General features: G+C 34.9%; 1 protein-coding gene across 5 annotated transcripts in view; it reads left to right on the top strand.

Annotated features, from left to right (window-relative positions):
- The window catches only part of vti1a (vesicle transport through interaction with t-SNAREs 1A), a 504,072-nt gene that overhangs the window by 37,096 nt on the left and 446,625 nt on the right, over positions 1-20,351 (top strand). For all 5 annotated transcript variants that reach the window (XM_039776469.1, XM_039776448.1, XM_039776459.1 and 2 more), the window contains exon 3: positions 14,665-14,775. In XM_039776469.1, coding sequence (XP_039632403.1) covers positions 14,665-14,775 — 111 coding nt within the window. The remainder of the gene's footprint in view (positions 1-14,664; positions 14,776-20,351) is intronic.

The following is a 20,351-nucleotide window of genomic DNA, read 5'->3' as shown; positions in this document are numbered from 1 at the left end:
TACAGATGATGTGATATGCTTTGGATAATGAGCTGTTCCACGCCCTCCCCATACTTTTTTTCTTGCCATCATTCTGGTAGAGGTTGATCTTGGTTTCATCTGTCCAAAGAATGTTTTTCCAGAACTATGCTGGCTTTTTTAGATGTTCTTTAGCAATGTCCAATCTAGCCTTTCTATTCTTGAGGCTTATGAGTGGCTTGCACCTTGCAGTGCACCCTCTGTATTTACTTTCATGCAGTCTTCTCTTTATGGTAGACTTGGATATCGATACGCCTATCCCCTGGAGAGTGTTGTTCACTTGGTTGGCTGTTGTGAAGGGGTTTCTCATCACCATGGAAATGATTCTGCCATCATCCGCCACTGTTGTCTTCCGTGGACGTCAAGGTCTTTTTGCGTTGCTGAGTTCACCAGTGCTTGCTTTCTTTCTTTCTCAGGATGTACCAAACTGTAGATTTTGCCACTCGTAATATTGTAGCAATTTCTCAGATTTTTTTTTCTGTTTTCGCAGCTTAAATATGGCTTCTTTCACCTGCATAGAGAGCTCCTTTGACCGCATGTTGTCTGTTCACAGCAAAATCTTTCACATGCAAGCACCACACCTCAAATCAACTCCAGGCCTTTTATCTGCTTAATTGATAATGACATAATGACGGAATTGCCCACACCTGCCCATGAAATAGCCTTTGAATCAATTGTCCAATTACTTTTGAGCCCCTGAAATGAAGGGATTGTGTTAAAAAAATGCTTTAGTTGCCTCACATTTTTATGCAATCTTTTTGTTCAACCCACTGAATTAAAGCTGAAAGTTTGCAGTTCAACTGCATCGGAGTTGTTTCATTTAAAATTCATTGTGGCAATGTACAGAACCAAAATTAGAAAAAAAGTTGTCTCTGTCCAAATATTTATGGACCTAACTATGTTATTTGTCTTTTCAGGAAGTTTTTGATGAGAGGCTTTTAAATAATTAGTTCAAAGAATGTTTTGTTGATGGGTGCAGTACTGACTTGAAATCTGGAAGTACGTGATTATTTTACAATGTATTTCAGATTGGGTGATGTTTTAAAGTGGTGTCCCTCAGGGTTTAGTTCTGATGCCGCAGTTCCTTCTAATATATACATAAGTGACCTTGATAAGAAACTAAATAACAAACTGGTTAAATCTGCAGATAATACTAACCTAGATGGAATGGCAAACAAGCTAGTATCAGCCAGATTATTACAGATGGATGTGGCCAGATTTCAGACTAGAAAAGTATAAAGTATAGAATAACCAATGGTGCCCTCCCATATCCCCAGTCCTTTGTAGTTACACTTCTTTTGTATATAGCTAGAGAAGCACAAACTGATGAATGACAGAGGCCCAATGATAGCAGCTGGTATCCAGCACCCTAAATATTTTGACTCAGTGCTGCTGCTTTCTAATATAGTCTCAGATGCTGCTAATAGATCCAAGAAGGTTAATAAAAGAGGCTTTCCACACTGAATCCGATATGGAGTCTAAAGATTTCCAACATGTTGTTAGTATGAATTTTGCAGCAAGAGTGCTAAGGGAAGTAACCTTTGTTGTAGAAGGTTAAGTATGAGATATAAAAAAAGTCAAACAGAAGAAAAAGATAAAGAAGGAATAATGATAGCAAGAATATAATATAAAAAAGTGGGAAATTTGTATCAAAACAACGATGATAGGGTCATCCCATAAATGTGTTCAGAAAAGTGCCTAAAGCTCCTGATTGATTCAGTGTAAAATGTAACCTTTGTAAAAATGTAAAGGAATACTCCACCCAAAAAAGATGATTTGCGTTTGCATATAATGTGTCAAACAACTATTATTACAGCCCATGTCTGTCTGTCCGTACATCTTTTCGTCTGTTCACATGAAACAACTTGGGTCCCCCCTTGTACCAATTTTGTTGATATATGGCACAGTTCCTCTTCAGGGAAATTTGTCAACAGTTCAATTTTTGTTGAAATATCTTGAACAGATCTCGCTTTACATGGTTGTAAAATTTGTAAATCATCCATTGAAAGGCATTGGCAAATTTTCAAGCTCATCTATCTTCTTCTATATTCCATACAACTTCAGCTACAAATTAGTTTATTGTTTCAATTTAACCTTACCTGCAGTTACACCGGCTTGTTTATTTTTCATGTTTTCCTTTTTTCACCTCTGATAGCTGCTACTGACAGCAAACAGATCCCCAGTTCAAGTAAATGTAACATAAGTTGATTATGTGTGCTGGTTGAAAGTTACTGTTACTGGCTGCTTAACTTGCGCATAGGACAGGAATCTTGTGTTGGCAAGTTGAGATAGGTGCTCACAGGGAAAATATCAACTAGTTGTTTCTCTTTTATGAAGTCTTTGCAATGGCTTGAGCGCAAACAGAAGAGAAGCAGTGTGTCAGCATCTCTGTCCTCTGGATACTTTTAAGTTGTAAAAGATCTTAAATGATTTTTCTGACTGTAAAATTACACAGAAAACAAAAGGTTATCTAAATTCAAATTAGGTACCCTGTGGAATGTAAGCTGCTGTGTACAAATCAAATAAACATTTACTCAGTATTTATATTACACTAAACCAACCTCACAGCTCCATTGTCTGCATTTTATAATTATTTAGTATTTCACTGACACTATAATTTACTAGGGTAACTAGACATAGAGACAGTCCTGATTTCAGTTTATGCATCCCAATAAATAACTGAAGGATATCAGAATGTCCCTCTTTTAACAGGCAGCCCATCTAATAAAACATTGCTCTGCCAACACAAGCATCCTCACACTGTATTTAGAATTGTGCATACTCAACTCCAAGGGGCAGAAAGCCCCATAAACCCCACCTCCATATAATCTACAAAAATAATAACACAGTCAAAACACAGATGGGAATAGCTTCATTAACAGCTTGTGTTAAATTTGAGCAGCACCATGAGGGTGACTAAGAAGCAGACTTAAACGGACAGTACTGACATTTATTTGTTTGCACTTCAAGGCATATGTGAATCCTATGTATTCACTTGTGAATGTGTTTTTTTTCTCCCTTGTCCTGGCTCCTCTCTGGTAATGATGATGGTTTAAGCAGGCATTAAATAAATGAGGGTGAGGTTTATGCATGGGCATACATGCTTCACAACTGTCCTGTATAATTTTTCATCAAGGCCATATTCACCTGATATTCATAATGCACATTTACTACATTAAGGTTTGCCTTTCACTACTGTTATTCCTTAACATTTCTCATAAGTGAATATGTTTAATTGTTGTTGTAATTGTATGAAAATTGTAATTTTATGAATATTACAATGGACAAATATGCTCAAGCCAAGAATTAATTCCCTGCAAAAGTTTTTTTTTTTTTTTAATTTTGTTTTTAAGTTTGTTAATAGCTATTTGCAAATTGTGACAGTGTGTGGAAATGGGGTGCGTATCAGTGAGTAAGAGTGGTCCTAGTGATGGTCTAGAGTTCTGTCCAGGTCTTTTTTTGTCCTTTTCCCAATTCTGATGAGATAGCCTTAGGTCTCTGCAACCCTGAAATGGATTGAGATAGTTATAGAACTAACCTACTGAACTTAGTCCACTTAGGGTTATAGTACCTGCACAGCCCTTAAATGCACTTGCATGTTATGCTGTGTGTACATTTAACTTTCTGTATCTATTACCTCCATTGTAGTGATGGTCAAGAAAACATTTGAACTTACATATTCATGGAAACCGGTGATTACGAATTCCTGATACAGTGTTGTCAATGGTGACCTAGCTTGAAAAATAGAAAACAGACTCTCACATACTACTTATTGAATATATTCTTCATTGAACTGAAGGGTTCATTTGTGATTTATGAGAACCTAGTGACATTTTCTGAGAGGTGAGTGAACAATATTTTGAAATAAAATTGTGTGAGAATAGTGAGGAGAACACAAACTGCATAGAAGCTACCAAATCAGTTGTCTTTCTGTAGATGCAAACCATAATGTGTTTACTATAAGTCAATGGACGTTAAGGTAAATTAAGCTTATATATTAAGATAGAGGTTCTGTGAGCTCTATATTCTATTCCAGTCCAAAAATAAGTTTATTCTAAAAAGCAGAAAGCAGACAGAGAAACTAAAAAAATAAGACAAAATGGATAAATAAGAGTGTTATTAAAAAAGTAAAACTGAAAAGATCATTGTACAAAAAAATAAAAAAGACACAAAATTGACTTAGAGGAATACTGGAATCTACAGCAAGAAATCAAAAGAGAAACCAAAATAAAAATTGGAGGAAAAGCCAAATGAACAAGTATTTTTTTTCAGTATTACTCCAGTAAAAAGATGATGAAAGCGAATTGATGAAACCTTAGGAACAAGAATGGAGAAATAATTGAAAATAAGAAGGAAATAGCAAATATTTCACCCAAATACAGGAAGAAACAAGTGGAATGCCTCATGCAGAAATAAAAACAAACTCTGAGTTCACAGATTTTAAAATAAAAGAGTCAGATGGGCTTCAAGCCCTCGATACGCTGAAGACTAATAAAACCCCTGGACCTAATAGGATCTTACTAAATGCATTGAAAGAAATGAAAGATGTCATCTATAAACTGTTAATAGGCATATTTCAGCAGTAATTTCAGAAAGAAGAAGTATCTGAGGACTGGAAGGTTGCAAATGTGTCTTCAAGAAGGGAGCCAAAATGGACCCTAGTAATTACAGACCAGTTAGTCTTACTTCTGTGCCATGCTAAATTATGGAAACTATAATAAGAAATAAATCAGAAAATTACCTAAATGAAAGTAATACTCTAAATAAAAGCCAGCATGGGTTTATTAGAGGAAAGTCCTGCCAAACTAATCTTTTAGATTTTTTTAAAGAAAATATTCCTAAATAGACAAAACAGAGCATACAATATAATTTAATTTATTTATAATTTAAGTCTGAAACTAGTAGCTGTAGGTATCTGAGGTAACCTGCAAAACTAGATCTTAAGTTGGTTAACTGGTAGGAGAAAAAGAGTACAGATAAGAAGGGAATGCTCCACATGGAGGGAGGTTAGCAACGGAATTCCTCAGAGGTATACCCTTGAACCATTGCCTTTTCTGATTTATTTTAATGACATTGATTCTGGTATACTTAGTAAACTTGTCAAATTCACAGGTGACACTAAAATTGGAGGGATAGCAGACACCAAGGCGGCAACAAAAAGAATCCAAAATGACCTGGCCATCTTTCAAAACTGGATGAATACCTGGAAAATGCAATTTAATGTAGAAAAATGCAAAGTGTTACACGTGGGCAAAAGGAACATTAATTATAAATACAAAATGGGAGACACTGTCATACAGGAAGCAACCACTGAAAAGGATTTAGGGGTTTATGCTGATGCAACATTTTCATCAACTAAGCAATTCACAGAAGCAATTAAAAAGGCAAATAAAATGTTAGGTTATATAGTGTTGAATATTAGTCAAGGAATTTTATGTTCAGACTATATAATTCACTCGTAAGACCGCATCTGGAGTATTGTTTGCATATCTAGTCACCTCATTACAAGAAAGACATAGCAGAACTTGGGGATGTGCAGAAGAGAACAACCAGGGGCACCCCAGGACTTAATGACATGTCCTGCTCTGGCCGATTCATAGAATTAAAACTTTTTTAGTCTTGAGCAGAGGAGACTGTATGGGGACCATATTCATGTCTTCAAAATCCTCAAAGGCATTAATAAAGTAGATCCAGCAGCATTGTTTTGGCTTAAGGGTGAATCATGTACTAAAGAATATCAGTGGAAATTAAGGGTAAGTGCATTTAAAATTGAAGCCAGGAAGCACTTCTTAATGCAAAGAGTTGTGGGACTCTGGAACAAACTACCTAAACATGTAGTTGGAGCAGAAACCTTGTCAACCTTTAATAAAAATCTGGATGAGACATTGAGACAACTTAGCTATTAGCTAAAATGACAGACTTGATGGATTTAATGGTCTCCTCTCGTTTGTCAAATTTCTTATGTTCTTAAGTTATATAACACATCTGTGAGGTCTCATCTAGAATAATGAATGCAGTTCAGGTCTTCATATTGCACAAAAGACATAGTAGTTCCTAGACTGTGGGGTTTGAGCTTTGAGAAATGATCAAAGGAGTTGATACTTTTCAGCTTAAGCAAATAAACTAAAATGATGGACATTTTCAAAATTAGTAAGGAAATTAGTATAATACATCCCAGCATGTACTTTAAAACAAGTTCTTCAGCCACAATGCGGAGGTAAAGGTGGAACCTGGTTAAGAATAAATTCTGTATAGACATTAATAAGAAGGCTGTTCTTTTTCATTTTTGATAAGAACAAGCCATTCATCCTAAAAAAGCTTGTCAATTGTATTTACCTAATTTTTCCAAAATAACGTAAGTTTTAGTTTTGAATTCCCCAAAGTACTGTTATCCACCACGCTTCTTGGTCACTCCTGGGCTGTGAATCTGGGGCTTTCCAGAGCTATGAAAAAAACTGGCCTTTACTTCATCAGTAGTGTGCTTACTTTGGTTGGTAAGTATGCAGGAATGATACTCTTCCTGAAAGTGACTGTACTACCAGATTTGTTGGAAGGTATTGGCATTTTTCAGTGTTTCTCAAGAGTCTCTCGATATGCTATTCACCACCGAAGTAGTACAATAGCATTGAGCTGATGCATTCTGGGATTTGCACAATCAATCCTTTTAATTGCAATTTGCCTGGAATTGATAAACCTTCAAAGCCTGTACAAAGTCACTTGTTGCCAAGAACTTAACCACTAAGAATATCACAGTGAATAAAGCAACATTTTGCTACTTCTCTGTCAAAGGCAAATGAACTAGCACAACTTTAAAAATGTGGACGGAATTTTTGTGTGTTTTGACAGTGAACTGTGGAATCACTGAAAGGAATACTTCTGGGATCGCTATAACTGAACAGCACCTGAAGATATTTGGGCAAATCTACTACATGTAAAAGGCATAGAACTGTGGTTCTCAAACTCAGATGGAACAAAAACCTAAAGGGGTCATTTAGGACTGCATTTGGACTGAATTTGAGTATTACTGCCATAGAATAATTTATCAGTAATGAAGATCCCATTATCAATGAAAGAAATTCTGCTATTAAATAGCTGAAAAGAGGAAAGCCTTCTAGAGCACACAAGATCACTACAGAGGCACTGAAAGCTGAAAGCAAACTGCCACTTTTTTGACTCCTACCTCTGCTTTGAATGACCTGGCTTGAATAAAATCATTATTTATCCTAGTCATCAAGAAAGGAGACCATCAGGAGTGCAAAAACTACTTCGGCCTTAGTCTACTGCTGATTGTGGGCAAAATGTTAACACTAGTTAATATTGTCCTGTCTAAGAACTTTATTTCAATGTCTAGTAAACTGAGCCCACTTAATCCATACCTTTAATGATCACATATGCCTTTCCCAGCACAATGAGACATAAGGCAAGCTGATTCAGCATGAATGAGTTTGAAAAAATGTCAAGTGACAATAAGAGTGGGCGATTGGAGGGGAAAAGAGCTAAGATGGAAGAGATAGCAATGAAGTAGAAGTTATTGTAATACTTGTATATGTTGTGGCGTTCTGATATAGACAGTTGTGTGCAGTGTACAGTAAAGAGGAATGCTGATGGGAGTATAATAGGTACCTGTGTGTAAAAGCAGACAAGGAGGCATTCATTCTGTTTCCCTATCTTTCATTACAAAATCTCAGTTGTTATTGATCATTAATTATGATGGCTTATTGTGAATCTTCTCCACATGCCTACACATAGAAAATGAGAAACTGCAGTTACTGCCCTCAAGAGAGTCAGATGATGTGTTACATGGTGGTAGTTCCTTGTGAGTCTACGTTTATTTATTTCTGTGTATGTCTGGCAGCAGTCTGACTGTTATAAGTAAACCTATAATTATATAACAGACCGACATATCTGAGCAATTTAAAAGTCACTTTGCACTGATGCAATTGAGAACCACTGACAAGATTACAATCTAGTTTAGTAGTGTAACATTTTAGGTCTTTTAGTTACCTTAAGTAACCCATTCATAAACCATCATGTAAACTGAGAAATTAATTCCTATCCTTACTGGACTGTTTTGACTTGGTGCAGCATGTTGATTTTCGCACCCACTCTGGTGGTCATATACTGGACCTGATCTGCACATTTGGATTATCTGTTGGCAACACTTATAGCAGTGATTTGGGACTCTCTGACCATAAAACAGTGCTTTTCATTGTCTCATTACCTCTCCCTCCTCTTACCTGTAAATGTCAAATTTCTTTCCGAAACCTTCAAAATATCTGTCCCTCTGTTCTTGCTGTATCCATTTCTAAACTTTTTCTGTCCATCTATTCCATCAACATTAGGTAGTCTTGTTGACCAGTATATCTCAGTCCTTCATTCAGCACTTGATAAAACAGCTCCTTTAAAACATAAGGAGGTTTCCTTTAAGTGTTCAACTCCATGATATTATTCAGAGCTATGATCTATGAAAGCAACTGGTCAACGCCTTGAGAGAATGTCATGTAAGACTGGCCTCACTGTTCACATCCAGGCTTTCTCTGACCATCAAAGGGCTTACAGGGATGCACTAACTGCGGCCAAGAACACACATTATGGCAGAATAATAGAAAGTGGCCATGAAAACCCAAGGGTTTTGTTCTCTGTAGTTAATAAATTACTTCAACCTGCATCTGGCCAAATTACCTCCTCTACTAAAGTCTGTGAAAAATTCCTCCACTTTTTCCTCAATAAAATTAAAGATCTAAATAATTCAACTAACATAAATCCATCTTCCATTTATATCTTTCCCTGTCTTCCCACTCCATCGAGCTCCTTTTCTAAATTTTCACCAGTCACATCTGCGTTTGTTAATGACCTGCTTTGTAAGATTAGGCCAGCTACTTTTGTACTGGACCCCATTCCCACCACACCTCTTAAATCCTGCCTTCATGCCATAATCCCAACTGTTACGACAATAATCAATACACCCCTTGACACTGGGTTTGTGCCAGCCACTTTTAAAATCACTACTGTAACCTCCATGTTTAAATAAAGTCTGGTCTTGATGGTGACGATCTTAACAATTTTTGGTCTGTTTTCCACTTATCTTTTTTTGTCAAAAGTTCTTGAGCGTGTTGTAGCCTTCGAGCTCACCAATTACTTAACCTCTAATAATCTGATGGAACCCTTTCAGTCTCATTGCTCTTCTTCGGGTAACCAATGATTTGCTTATGGCAGCAGACTCTGGACAAACCAGCATATTAATTCTATTAGACTTCAGTGCAACATTTGACACTGTCAGACATGACATTCTACTGTCCAGAATGGAGAACATGCTGGGCATCTCTGACACTGCCCTCAAGTGGTTCAAGTCCAATCTGACTGATAGGCAAGAGTTTGTTAGTCTTGGCAACGGCAGATCCATCTCAGTGCAAGTCACACAAGGTGTTCCTCAGGGCTCTGTCCTCTGCCCTCTTCTGTATTTATATGCTTCCCATTGGCCATTTTATTCATAACTATGAACTGGGTTATCATTTTTATGCAGATGACACTCAACTCTATATAAATGTCAAAAGTGCAACTTCATCAGAGTTTTCTCAGCTTGCAACTTGCGTCAGTGAAATTAAAACCTGGATGGAGCAGAACTCTTTAAAAATTAAACTCCCGCAAATTGGAACTAAAGCGCTGCTTAAGAAAATGAGCTCTTTTTCAGTAACTCTTGACAATGATCTCATCAGACCTTCTTCTGATGCAAGGAATCTTGGTGTCATTTTTGATTCCCCCCTTTCTTATTCTGCCCACATAAACCACATTAAGAAACTTTCTTACTTTCACCTGTAACATATCCCATGTTCGCTCATTCCTCTCATTTTCTAATGCTGAGAAACTTGTCCATGCTTTTATCACATCCCTCATCGATTATTGTAACTCGCTGCTGGCAGGTGCCCCTTATAATCTTATATCACAGCTCCAGTTGATTCAAAAGTCTGCTGCAAGAGTCCTTACTCGAACCAGCAACAGTGAGCGCATCACACCCATCCTGCTTCTCATTCATTGGCTCCCTGTGTCTTACAGGATTGAGCCTTCAGCTCCATAGAACCCAGACTTTGGAATGACATCCCAAAATTAATTAGATCAGCCGACTCCATTCATTCTTTTAAAAAACAACTTAAAACTCATCTATTTAGGAAGGCTTTTAACTTAACTTAACATTCTGCCTTTTCTTTCAGTTTACCTTTCTGTCCATGTGCTCAGGATAATTTGTGTGTCTGTTACATCACAAATTAGGTTATTTGTTAGGTTTCTCTTTTAGTATTGAATTTATTATTTTACTCTGGTTTATTGTTCTTTATTCTATTTAATGCTTTGTTATCGGTTTCATTGTTCTATTCAGGAAAACATTTGTATCCAGTGTTACATATACCCTGCTGTTTTTTCTAAGACTCTCTGAAGTGTCTTGAGCATGGGAAAGGCACTATATAAATAAAATGTAGTATTATTATTATCATCATCATCAGAGAGATTACCCATCATTCACTGCATGCATACATATGATGCTTGGATGATTGATGTCAGATATTTTTTTATACTTTTGCTACACTTCAAATTACCAGAAGCACTTGTGCACATGTGATGGAAACTTTGTTTGCTTTTCCATACATTAGAAGTGTTTTATCAACATACATTTCCATTTCAAGCCAATTATATATATATATATATATATATATATAAATTCTATACATATTTTTAAATGGTTGGTAGGTTGATGCATTTAAATAGTTATTGGGTGTTGTATTTTTTATATTGCCCTTCACATTTGCAACAAATTTTGCAGTAGTGAATCATACAAGAAAGCAGTCTGTTTTACAAATGAAAATATTTATGTAGTCCTGATGCAAAGGGAAGAAGAAGAATAGATATAGTATTAGATGAAATCGGAATGCCAAAGTCAAATTTTAGTATAAAAGTGATAGTCGTACATATTACATTATTGCCAATGCTTAATTTGAGGGGAAATTTTTTGCCCTTTTTCCTTCGTCTTTTTCTAAATTGAGTACTAAGTACAAATTTAGAGCCCTAAAGATGTAGGTTTAAGGTGATTTGGCAAAACTAAATCTGTGTTTTTGGAGTGAATGAAAGAGCCCTCAATAATGGAGGCAAATCCCTTATGACTGCCACATGACTAGTACTAAAGTTATTCTTGACCTTGACACTACTTGGTAACCTATTCGATTTGTCTGTCAATCTGTGTGTGAAGAAAAACATACTGACATTTATGTTATTTTGCAAGAGTTAAGAGCTGGATAAGCCACTTTGCCCTGAATCTCTGTTCTAATCATAATTGGTCTAATGTTCTTCAGTGTCCTTGTGAGATAACCAAATAAAAACAAATGTTTGATGTTGTAGACCCTCAATAAATGCTCTCTTATGGAATGAAATAATGTAAACTTAAAAACAAAACACACCAGAGAATATTGTACTTTGCATGTACCCTCATCCAGCTAACCATGGATGGGGCTAGTTTAGAACTGTTGGTTAATCTAATATTCATTCTTTGGGATTAGAACATTCTCCTCCTTTAGACTTAGCAAGAATGTTCAAACTGCAAACAGGCAATGCCTCAGGCAGGATTTAAACCGAGGTTTGTAAGGCCACAGTGTTAGCCATTGTATGATTATAGTAATAATAATTGCTATTTATTTTCTTATGTCTATAACTATGTGTGTGTATATATATATATATATATATATATATATATATATATATATATATATATGTGTATATATATATATGTGTATATATATATCTGTATATATATATGTGTATATATATATATATATATATGTGTATATATATATGTGTGTATATATGTGTATATATATATGTATATATATATATATATGTGTATATATATATGTGTATATATATATGTGTGTATATATATATATATGTGTATATATATATATATGTGTGTGTGTGTATATATATATATATATATATATATATATATAATTTTTTAATGGAGAAACAATTTATAGGCGCTTTGAATTGTTTTAATTTTTAATATAGTATATTTTTATTTTATTTTTTAAGACATGTAATCATGATCAGCTCTTTGGTGTGATGTCAGCAGAAGTCCACTATAAATACACCGGCAGTCCCGTGTAGCATCAGTTGGATAAAATACAAGTCGTTAGTTGTAGTTAGCTTTGAACCAAACAGGCTAAATGATTGGTTTCATGTTGGTATTAAACTCCACTTTGACTTTGATTTTTTTTTTTGCCCCAGCACTTCATTTTCTCAATTGTTTTTTGTTATTCTGGTTCTTAGTCTGAACTCTACTACAAACTCAGTCTTGCCATTTTAATCTCATGGTCTGTTTATTTACTCAAAATAATTCCTGGAGACATCTTCGCAAAACAATCAAAGCCAACAAATGTGTTATTTAATAAAAAAAAAAAAAGCAATGAAGGTTCTGACACATGATATTTGTTTATTTATGTCATTTTCTGTTTCTGTGCTATGCTTATGGTGCCATGCACTAATAACATGTTTTCCTGATTGTGCAGGGGCTTGAGGAAATAGTGCAGGAAGCATTTGTTTTTTTCAGTACTGCCTTTTAGTTTAGATGTATCTGTTACAGTCATTCTTTCTGTTTTAGAGGTCCTTTTTCTCACTAGTCTCTGATTTTGGTATATATAGTATAGCAGTGTGACAAAGATCGTGGTTCAGTGGTTGTGTTTTTCCTCATCTCCACTGTTCAAGTTAAACATATCAGGTGTGTGCTAAAATTGCATCCACCCATCCATTCATCAGTTTGTAAAACTCTTTAATCCAGCCCAAGATCATGATAATGAAAACTTATACTGACAGAACCAGGCACAAGGGAAGAATCAGCACAAGGCAGTAAACAAGTGTAGTGTTACCTTATTCTTTTTTGGGTATGTGCTAGTCTGTGACAATTATAAATATATTTTTAACCCATAAATAAATCAATGATTGTATGACATGTAAAGCGGGATAAACGATATAAAAGTATAAAATGGATGGGTTTTAATGATTTCACTCCACCTTGTGGAGAAATTTCAGTTTTGCAGGTATTGCCTGCAAAAACTGGAATAAATCTAAGTTTATAAAAATATAGGGCTTCAAAACAGCCGATATATATAGTTCAGATCACTGCACTGTTTCGCTGTGAGCAGGCCTGTAGTAGTAGTAGTAGTGCTACTTCTATATACAGCATTGTTTCTTAAGTAAATCTACAAAAAATTTTAAAGCCTGGAATCAAGGTTACTACTTTTTCTGTTTATAAAAGATTCATTTGAGAATTATGAAATATTCGCTTATGCTCTTAGGTTTAAATTCTCATAAGTTATGACCTGAATTTAATTAGGAAGAATATGTCATTTCATCTCAGATATTCTGCTCACAAAGATGGTAAGCTGTTATGCACAAGTCAACAAAAGAGGTTCAATTTAAAAAATAAATGCATTTTACTTGTGATTAAATGGCTATCGTGGCAAGTTCCTCATTAATGAACCTTCTTCAATATAGTCCATTAATTTGAACACAATTATATTCTGTAAGGTTTAAAGTTTAAATGTCATATGGCTTTAGGCTGGCTGTTAATAGCATCTTGAATAAGTAACTGATGTATCTTATGCATTGTTTTTTTCTTTCCTTATTCATATGCTTTTAAACATATCAGTTCATTTTTCTTTTATGCTAAACAAGGACATCCTTCTTAATTAAGAATAGAATTTCAAGGTTGACTATTGCTAAGTTACTCATAAAAAGCCTATAAGTATCATGCAATAAATGTTTCTTTTTCTTGAGACAGTTGTCAGTCTGTTACCTCTTGTAATGAGTTCCAGAAGGTGTCAGACTAGACATTTATGACGTTTTTATGAACACTAAAGACATGTAGGCTGAATTAAATGTCACCAATTTCTAAAGATTGCCTCACACATCTTTATAGACTAAACATGGATAACTGTATCTTAGAATTGATTAAAGAATAGGAGGAAGTTGTTTTTTTTTTTTGGCATACGTGTATATTTCTGATACATGAGCATTTTGTAATGGTTAGAATGGTTACCATTCTACCATATATACCATATTGAACACATTTTTTCTATGATAACAATTTTGAGATTAGTTTACTTCTATAGTGTGTCAGCTGGTTCTGTGCTTGTGCAAGCTAGCCCCTCCCTATAAAGGATATGTACAATTTTCTGTTTGTAGAAAAATGCTAACATTAAAAGAGGCAAACACTTAGGATCAAATGCCGGTAATGCTCTTTTGAAATATTAGTCTGAAATAATATTTTTTTTTTTTGTGGAATGTGTTTCTGTTACACCTGATTTTTTTTTACCACTCATTCTCTAATGAATGACAACATTAACTATATTGTGTCTTGGGGTGAAAGATACATATTAAATATAAAGATTGTATTTTAAGCTATTTTTGGATTATTGTTAATGTTTAATTTTTGGAAATTTAACGCAGTAGATTTTTAGATTTTTTTAAACAGGACCATGCCATAACAGGTTGCTGTAAATCAGTTTCTATTTCTAACCATTTTTTAAAATATTGAAAATCACATTTTTTCCTGCACCATTGAAAGTTATTTTCATCTTATCCTATTTGTTTTGCTTTATTTTTTAGCTTGAGCAGATGGATCTTGAAGTAAGAGAGATTCCAGTCCAGAGTCGAGGCATGTACAGTAACAGACTGAAAAGTTATAAGCAGGAACTTGAAAAACTGGAGAAAGACTTTGTAAGTATCATCTTAGGTAGCTTAAAGACATCATTGAATTTCTTAAGTGCTTTGTAAAGCTAAGATTCTGTTTGATGTAAATAATAAACTGACTGAATACTAGTTCTCAAAGGACATACTAGCAGGATATCTTTAGAACATTTTTTCATGACAACAGTATTGTGAACACCCAGTGTTTTATTAAATTTGAAACTGATGAATTTGATTTGATTGCAGAAAACTGTTGTTTTTATTTTTATTAAATGTATAAAAATGTATACATTACTGAATTCTAGCTCCTGCAAAGTAGGATTTTTAAATTATTTTCCATAAATAAAATAAATATATCATTTGTTAAAATGCGATTAACATACCACTGTTGTTATGCATACATTTTAACTGGTGGGTATAAAATACCAAGACAATTTATTATTATTTTTTTAGTTTAAATTAATCACCAGTTGTGTTATTTAAATGGAATCTTTTCAGGTAACCATTAAATGCCCCAGTTTAAGTGCCTATAAAAAACTATACAGTGAAGTTGCTCTAATACGTCTAATTGCGTAAAGTTGTGAAATGACAGCATATTGGTTTGTTTAATAGGCTTTTTTTACATTAAGGTTTTACCGTTATATCCCAATAAGAAATGAGAAACTGAGAAATAATGTATTATTTGTAATGTAAAAATTCTCAAAAGAAAAATCTGACATCTAGCTTGATCATTATATTAAAATAAGCTATGCAAAGAATATTGTTACTTCTTCATGTCTGTAAACTGTCTATGCTTTAAAGCTTTAATTTGAAGACCTTTTTTAGTATTTATAGAATATGTATTTTCTGAGATGTGTATTTGAAAATATTACTGCCATTACATTTTAAAAAGTTTAACTAAATATCCCATTTTTTCAGCGCTACTGCTTTACTTGACATATTTAGTGGTGCTTGAAAGTTAGTGAACCCTTCAGAATTTCCATATTCAGTGATCCCTCACTATATCGAGCTTTGACTTTCGCGGCTTCAGTCCATCACGGATTTTATATATAAGCATATCTAAATATATATCACAGATTTTTCGCTGGTTCATGGATTTCTGCGGACAATGGGTCTTTTAATTTATGGTACATGCTTCCTCAGTTGGTTTGCCAAGTTGATTTCATACAAGGGCCGCTATTGGCGGATGGCTGAGAAGCTACTCAATCAAAGCACGTATTATGTATTAAATAAAACTCCTCAATGATATACGATATGCTTCCCGCGCGGTGCTTCGCATACTTAAAAGCTCGAACAGCACGTATTGATTTTTGATTGTTTGCTTTTCTCTGTCTCTCTCACTCTCTCTGACATTCTCTGCTCTTGATGGAGGGGATGTGAGCAGAGGGGCTGTTCACACACTTGCTTAGAGGATACGGACGCTTCCCTTAAAAATGCTGAAAGAGTACCTTCACATTGCTCTCTTCCTTGCAGCTGCTTTGTCGGGTGGTGCTTCGCATACTTAAAAGCCCGAACAGCTCTATTGATTTTTGATTGTTTGCTTTTCTCTGTCTCTGTCTCTCTCTGACATTCTCTGCTCCTGATGTGCACTCCTTTGAAGAGAAAGATATGTTTGCATTCTTTTAATTGTGAGATGGAACTGTCATCTCTGTCTTGTCATGGAGCACAGTTTAAACTTTTGAAAAAGAGACAAATGTTTGTTTGCAGTGTTTTAAAGTCCCTGTCTCTACATCCTCCTGTGTTTCTGTGCAAATCTGTGACCCAAGCATGTCAATATAAAAATAACAATATAAACGTATGGTTTTTACTTCGCGGATTTTCACCTTTTGCGGGGGTTCTGGAACAGGAACAGGTTTTCTATGCTCTAACTGAGAAAATATTCAATTTATAAATAAAGAATCCTACTTCGTAGAAATTCATTTATCGTGGTAGAGTCTGGAACTGATTAACCGCGATAAATGAGGGCCAACTGTTCCTGCATAAATATGACTTAAAACATCATCATTTTTTCACACAAGTCCTAAAAGAAGATATGAAGAACCCAGCTAAGCAAATGAAAGAAAAATATCGTACTTGGATCCAGTATTACATATCTGTGAGTGGCAAAAGTACGTAAATCTAGTAGGTAATTTGAAGGTGAGATTAGATTCAGGTATAGTGATGACAGTCAGGTGTGAATGGGCACCTGTTTGTATTAAAAGAACAGGGTTCTGTCAAAGGCGTCATTTTTAAACACGTTTTGCAGTATCAGTCATGGACAATGGACATTTCAGTGAACCTCAGTAAAAGAATTGTTAATGTTAATTGTGCTGGAAAAAGCTACAAAACCATCTCTAAAAAGTGTGGACTGCACCAATCCACAGTTAGAAAGATTGTGTTCAAATTGAGGAAGAGTAAGACTATTGTTACTCTCCCTAGGAGTGGTTGACTAACAAAGATCACTTCTAGGTTAAGGTGTGTGATTGTCCACAAGGTCTCAAAAGAACCAAGGGTAATTTCTAAGCAACTAAAAGCTTCACTCTTATTGGTTAATATTAAAGTTCATGAGTCCACCATCAGAAGACCTTTGAACAAAAGGGGTGTGCATGGCAGGGTTGCAAAAAGAAAATTCATGCTTTCCAAAAAAATGTATTGCTTCCCATCTAAAGTTTACTGAATTGCAAGTGGACAAGCCTGAAAGCTATTGGAGTAATGTTTTATGGACAGATAAGACCAAAATAAAAATGTTTTGGTTCAAATAAGAAGTGTTAATGTTTGTAGAAAGAAAAACCTCCTCCCATCTATGAAACACGGTGGCAGTAGTACCATGCTTTGGGCCTGTTTTTCTTGTGTCTGGGCCAGGACAGCTTGCCATTGTGGATCAGAATTTTCTTTTCAAACTATAACACTCATTTTGTAGGACTTTCTTCAATTACTTTAATATAGATAGTAGAGCTGTCAGCATTCTGTTGTTAGAAAGCAGCAGTTCATGTTTACTTTCATTTAGCTGAGATGGACCCAATCTTTGCACAGGTTACTGTGGCTTCAGTAAATACTTTTTAAAAACATAAGTGTAAATACTTTTAGAAAGAATGATTATAGTGCCAAGAATTATCATATTTTGCTATTATTCCCTGAAAAGATTGGTAGTCTTCAGCCTTGTTTTCCTGTGTGCCTTTCTCTGAGATGTCAGAATGACCTAACGATGAGTCTCACTCTTCTTACATTGAAGGATCTCTCTGCCCCTCTGAGACCTCACATATGCTTTTACCACAGACTACCTTTTAAGCAAATGAATGCTTTGTACTACTTTCTAGTGATACTATATAACTAAAAGAAGTTCATTAATGGAGCATAATTTTAATGTTGTAAATTGATAAAATGCAGCAATTTATTTTATGGTGTTGTTCTCACTACACTTTGATACTTCTAACTGACAAACTGCTAATCTGTTCTATCACAGAACGATTCACTAGTTATTCTTTAATTTACTTTCACTTTCAAGGCAATCCAGGTGCCTTCCCATAGTGGGTAACAGTACAAGTAAAACCAGAATAACCAGTGCAAAATTGTAGTTCTGGTGTGAAAATCTATTATTCAAACCAAGATCAGTACTAATAAAACAAAATAACCCATTATTACTTGAGACCTCAAAGTGTCACCCATTTACATTGAAGAATGTAAATAGGATAAATGAAGAAAGACTAAATAATACTGTACACCTATGGAAAATGGAAGAGTAGCTCTTAAACATACAAGTGATTGAGTTGTGACAAAATGAGATCAAAGTGGCTGCATCTGTTAAAAAAACTCACCAGCAACTCTTAAAAATAATGAATAATGGTCATTCAGAAGTACTACTGCCCTCCAAACAAGGGGATGAGCACTGCTAAAAGAAATGTGATTACCTGTACAAAAACTTTGGACAAGCACCATTCAAAAATATGATGACATCAAGGAAACATCAGCACTGATTCCTTAGTGGAGCATGAAAATTATCAGCTGCCTGTAAAAAGGTGGACAGCTGAAAGAAGACGCATAAGACAAAAATAGAAGGTCAACTTGATCTAATGTCCCAGTCCCAGTTAGTTGGGGGGGAAAAAAATCACCCAAAGGTAACTTAAAAAAACAAGTGAAGTCACAAAAGTATTTAGCTCTAAAAAATAAAAGACATTATTTCATAACATCTGTAGTCCCTTCAAATTTCACCAAGACATTACAAAGTACCAATCCCCTGTTATGTGTTCTTCAAACTTTTGCCCTTGACATTATAGGCTGGTGTACAGTGCTCACTGAATTGGGGCAACACAAAATCCCTGTAAAAAACAGGAACTTAAAGAAACTAGAATAAAGAAAAGTACTACTAAAAGCACCCTATAATACTGAAATTGACTTTCACTGCTAGAATTTTATTTAATGACAACTGAAACAGGAATAAAGAGCAAGAGCAACTGAACGTTTAGAGAAAAATAGTGCTTAACACTTGGTGACCATTGGAGTACTTTGGAACAAAAATGCTTACTAGGTTAATAAGAGGAAGATCCTGCCAAGCAAATCTTTTAGATATTTTTGATTGAAGTACTGGAGCCGTTGACAAAAGCAAAGCAAATGACATAATTTAGTTAGACTTTCAGGAAGCCTTCAATATAGTCCCTCACTGAAGATTAATTTTGAAACTAGAAGCTGTAGGCATCTGAGGTAACATACAATAATGGATCTCAAGTTGGTTAACTAAAAGGAGACAAAGAGTACAAATAAGAAGAGAATGCTCCACATGGAGTGAGGTTATCAGTGAAGTCCCTCAGGGGTCTGTCCTTAGACTATTACTTTTTCTGAGTATGATAATGATAATTAGTAAACTTGTAAAATTCAGAGATGACATTATAATTGAAGGAATAGTAGATACTGAGGAGGCAGCAAATAAAAAAATCAAAGATGAGTGGAAGTGTTTCAGACCTAACCACTAGGAAAATTCAATTTACTGTAGAAAAGTGCTACATTGGGCAAAACAGATGTTAACTATAAATACAAGATGGGATAAACTGTCCTACAAGGAAGCAACCTCTAAAATGTGTTTAGGTTGACACAATATTTTCATTATTTTAAATGATGTGCAGAAGCAAATAAAATGTCAGGTTATGTTGTAAAAAATGCTATAAAGCAAGAGATGTTATTCTTAGACTTTATAATGCACTAGTGAGAACACATCTGCAGTATTGCATGCAGTTCTGCTCACCATGCTGTAAAAAACATAGCAAAATTTAAAGCTATGCAGAGGAGATGCATCCCAGAGTTTAAGGGCATGTACACAGAGTTAAAACCTGTTTAGTGTTGAGCAGAACAGACTGCATGGGGACCTAATTCAGGTCTTCAAAATTCTCAAACATGTTACTAAAGTAGATCTAGCAGAGATCTTTCATCTTAAAGGTGAATCACATACTTGAGGACAACAGTAGAATTTAAGGGGATGTGCATTTAGGACTGAAATCAATAAGAACTTCTTTATGCAGAGTTCTGGTAATTTGGAACAAAGTACTGAGACATGAATCTGAAGCAGAAAAACTGACAGCCTTTAAGAAGCATTTGGATAAGATATTGGGGCAGCTATTAGCTAAAGAAACAAGTTT

This window comes from Polypterus senegalus, chromosome 1, assembly GCF_016835505.1.
Source record: "Polypterus senegalus isolate Bchr_013 chromosome 1, ASM1683550v1, whole genome shotgun sequence".
Classification (NCBI taxonomy): domain Eukaryota; kingdom Metazoa; phylum Chordata; class Cladistia; order Polypteriformes; family Polypteridae; genus Polypterus; species Polypterus senegalus.
This window is presented reverse-complemented; position numbering and strand designations above follow the sequence as displayed.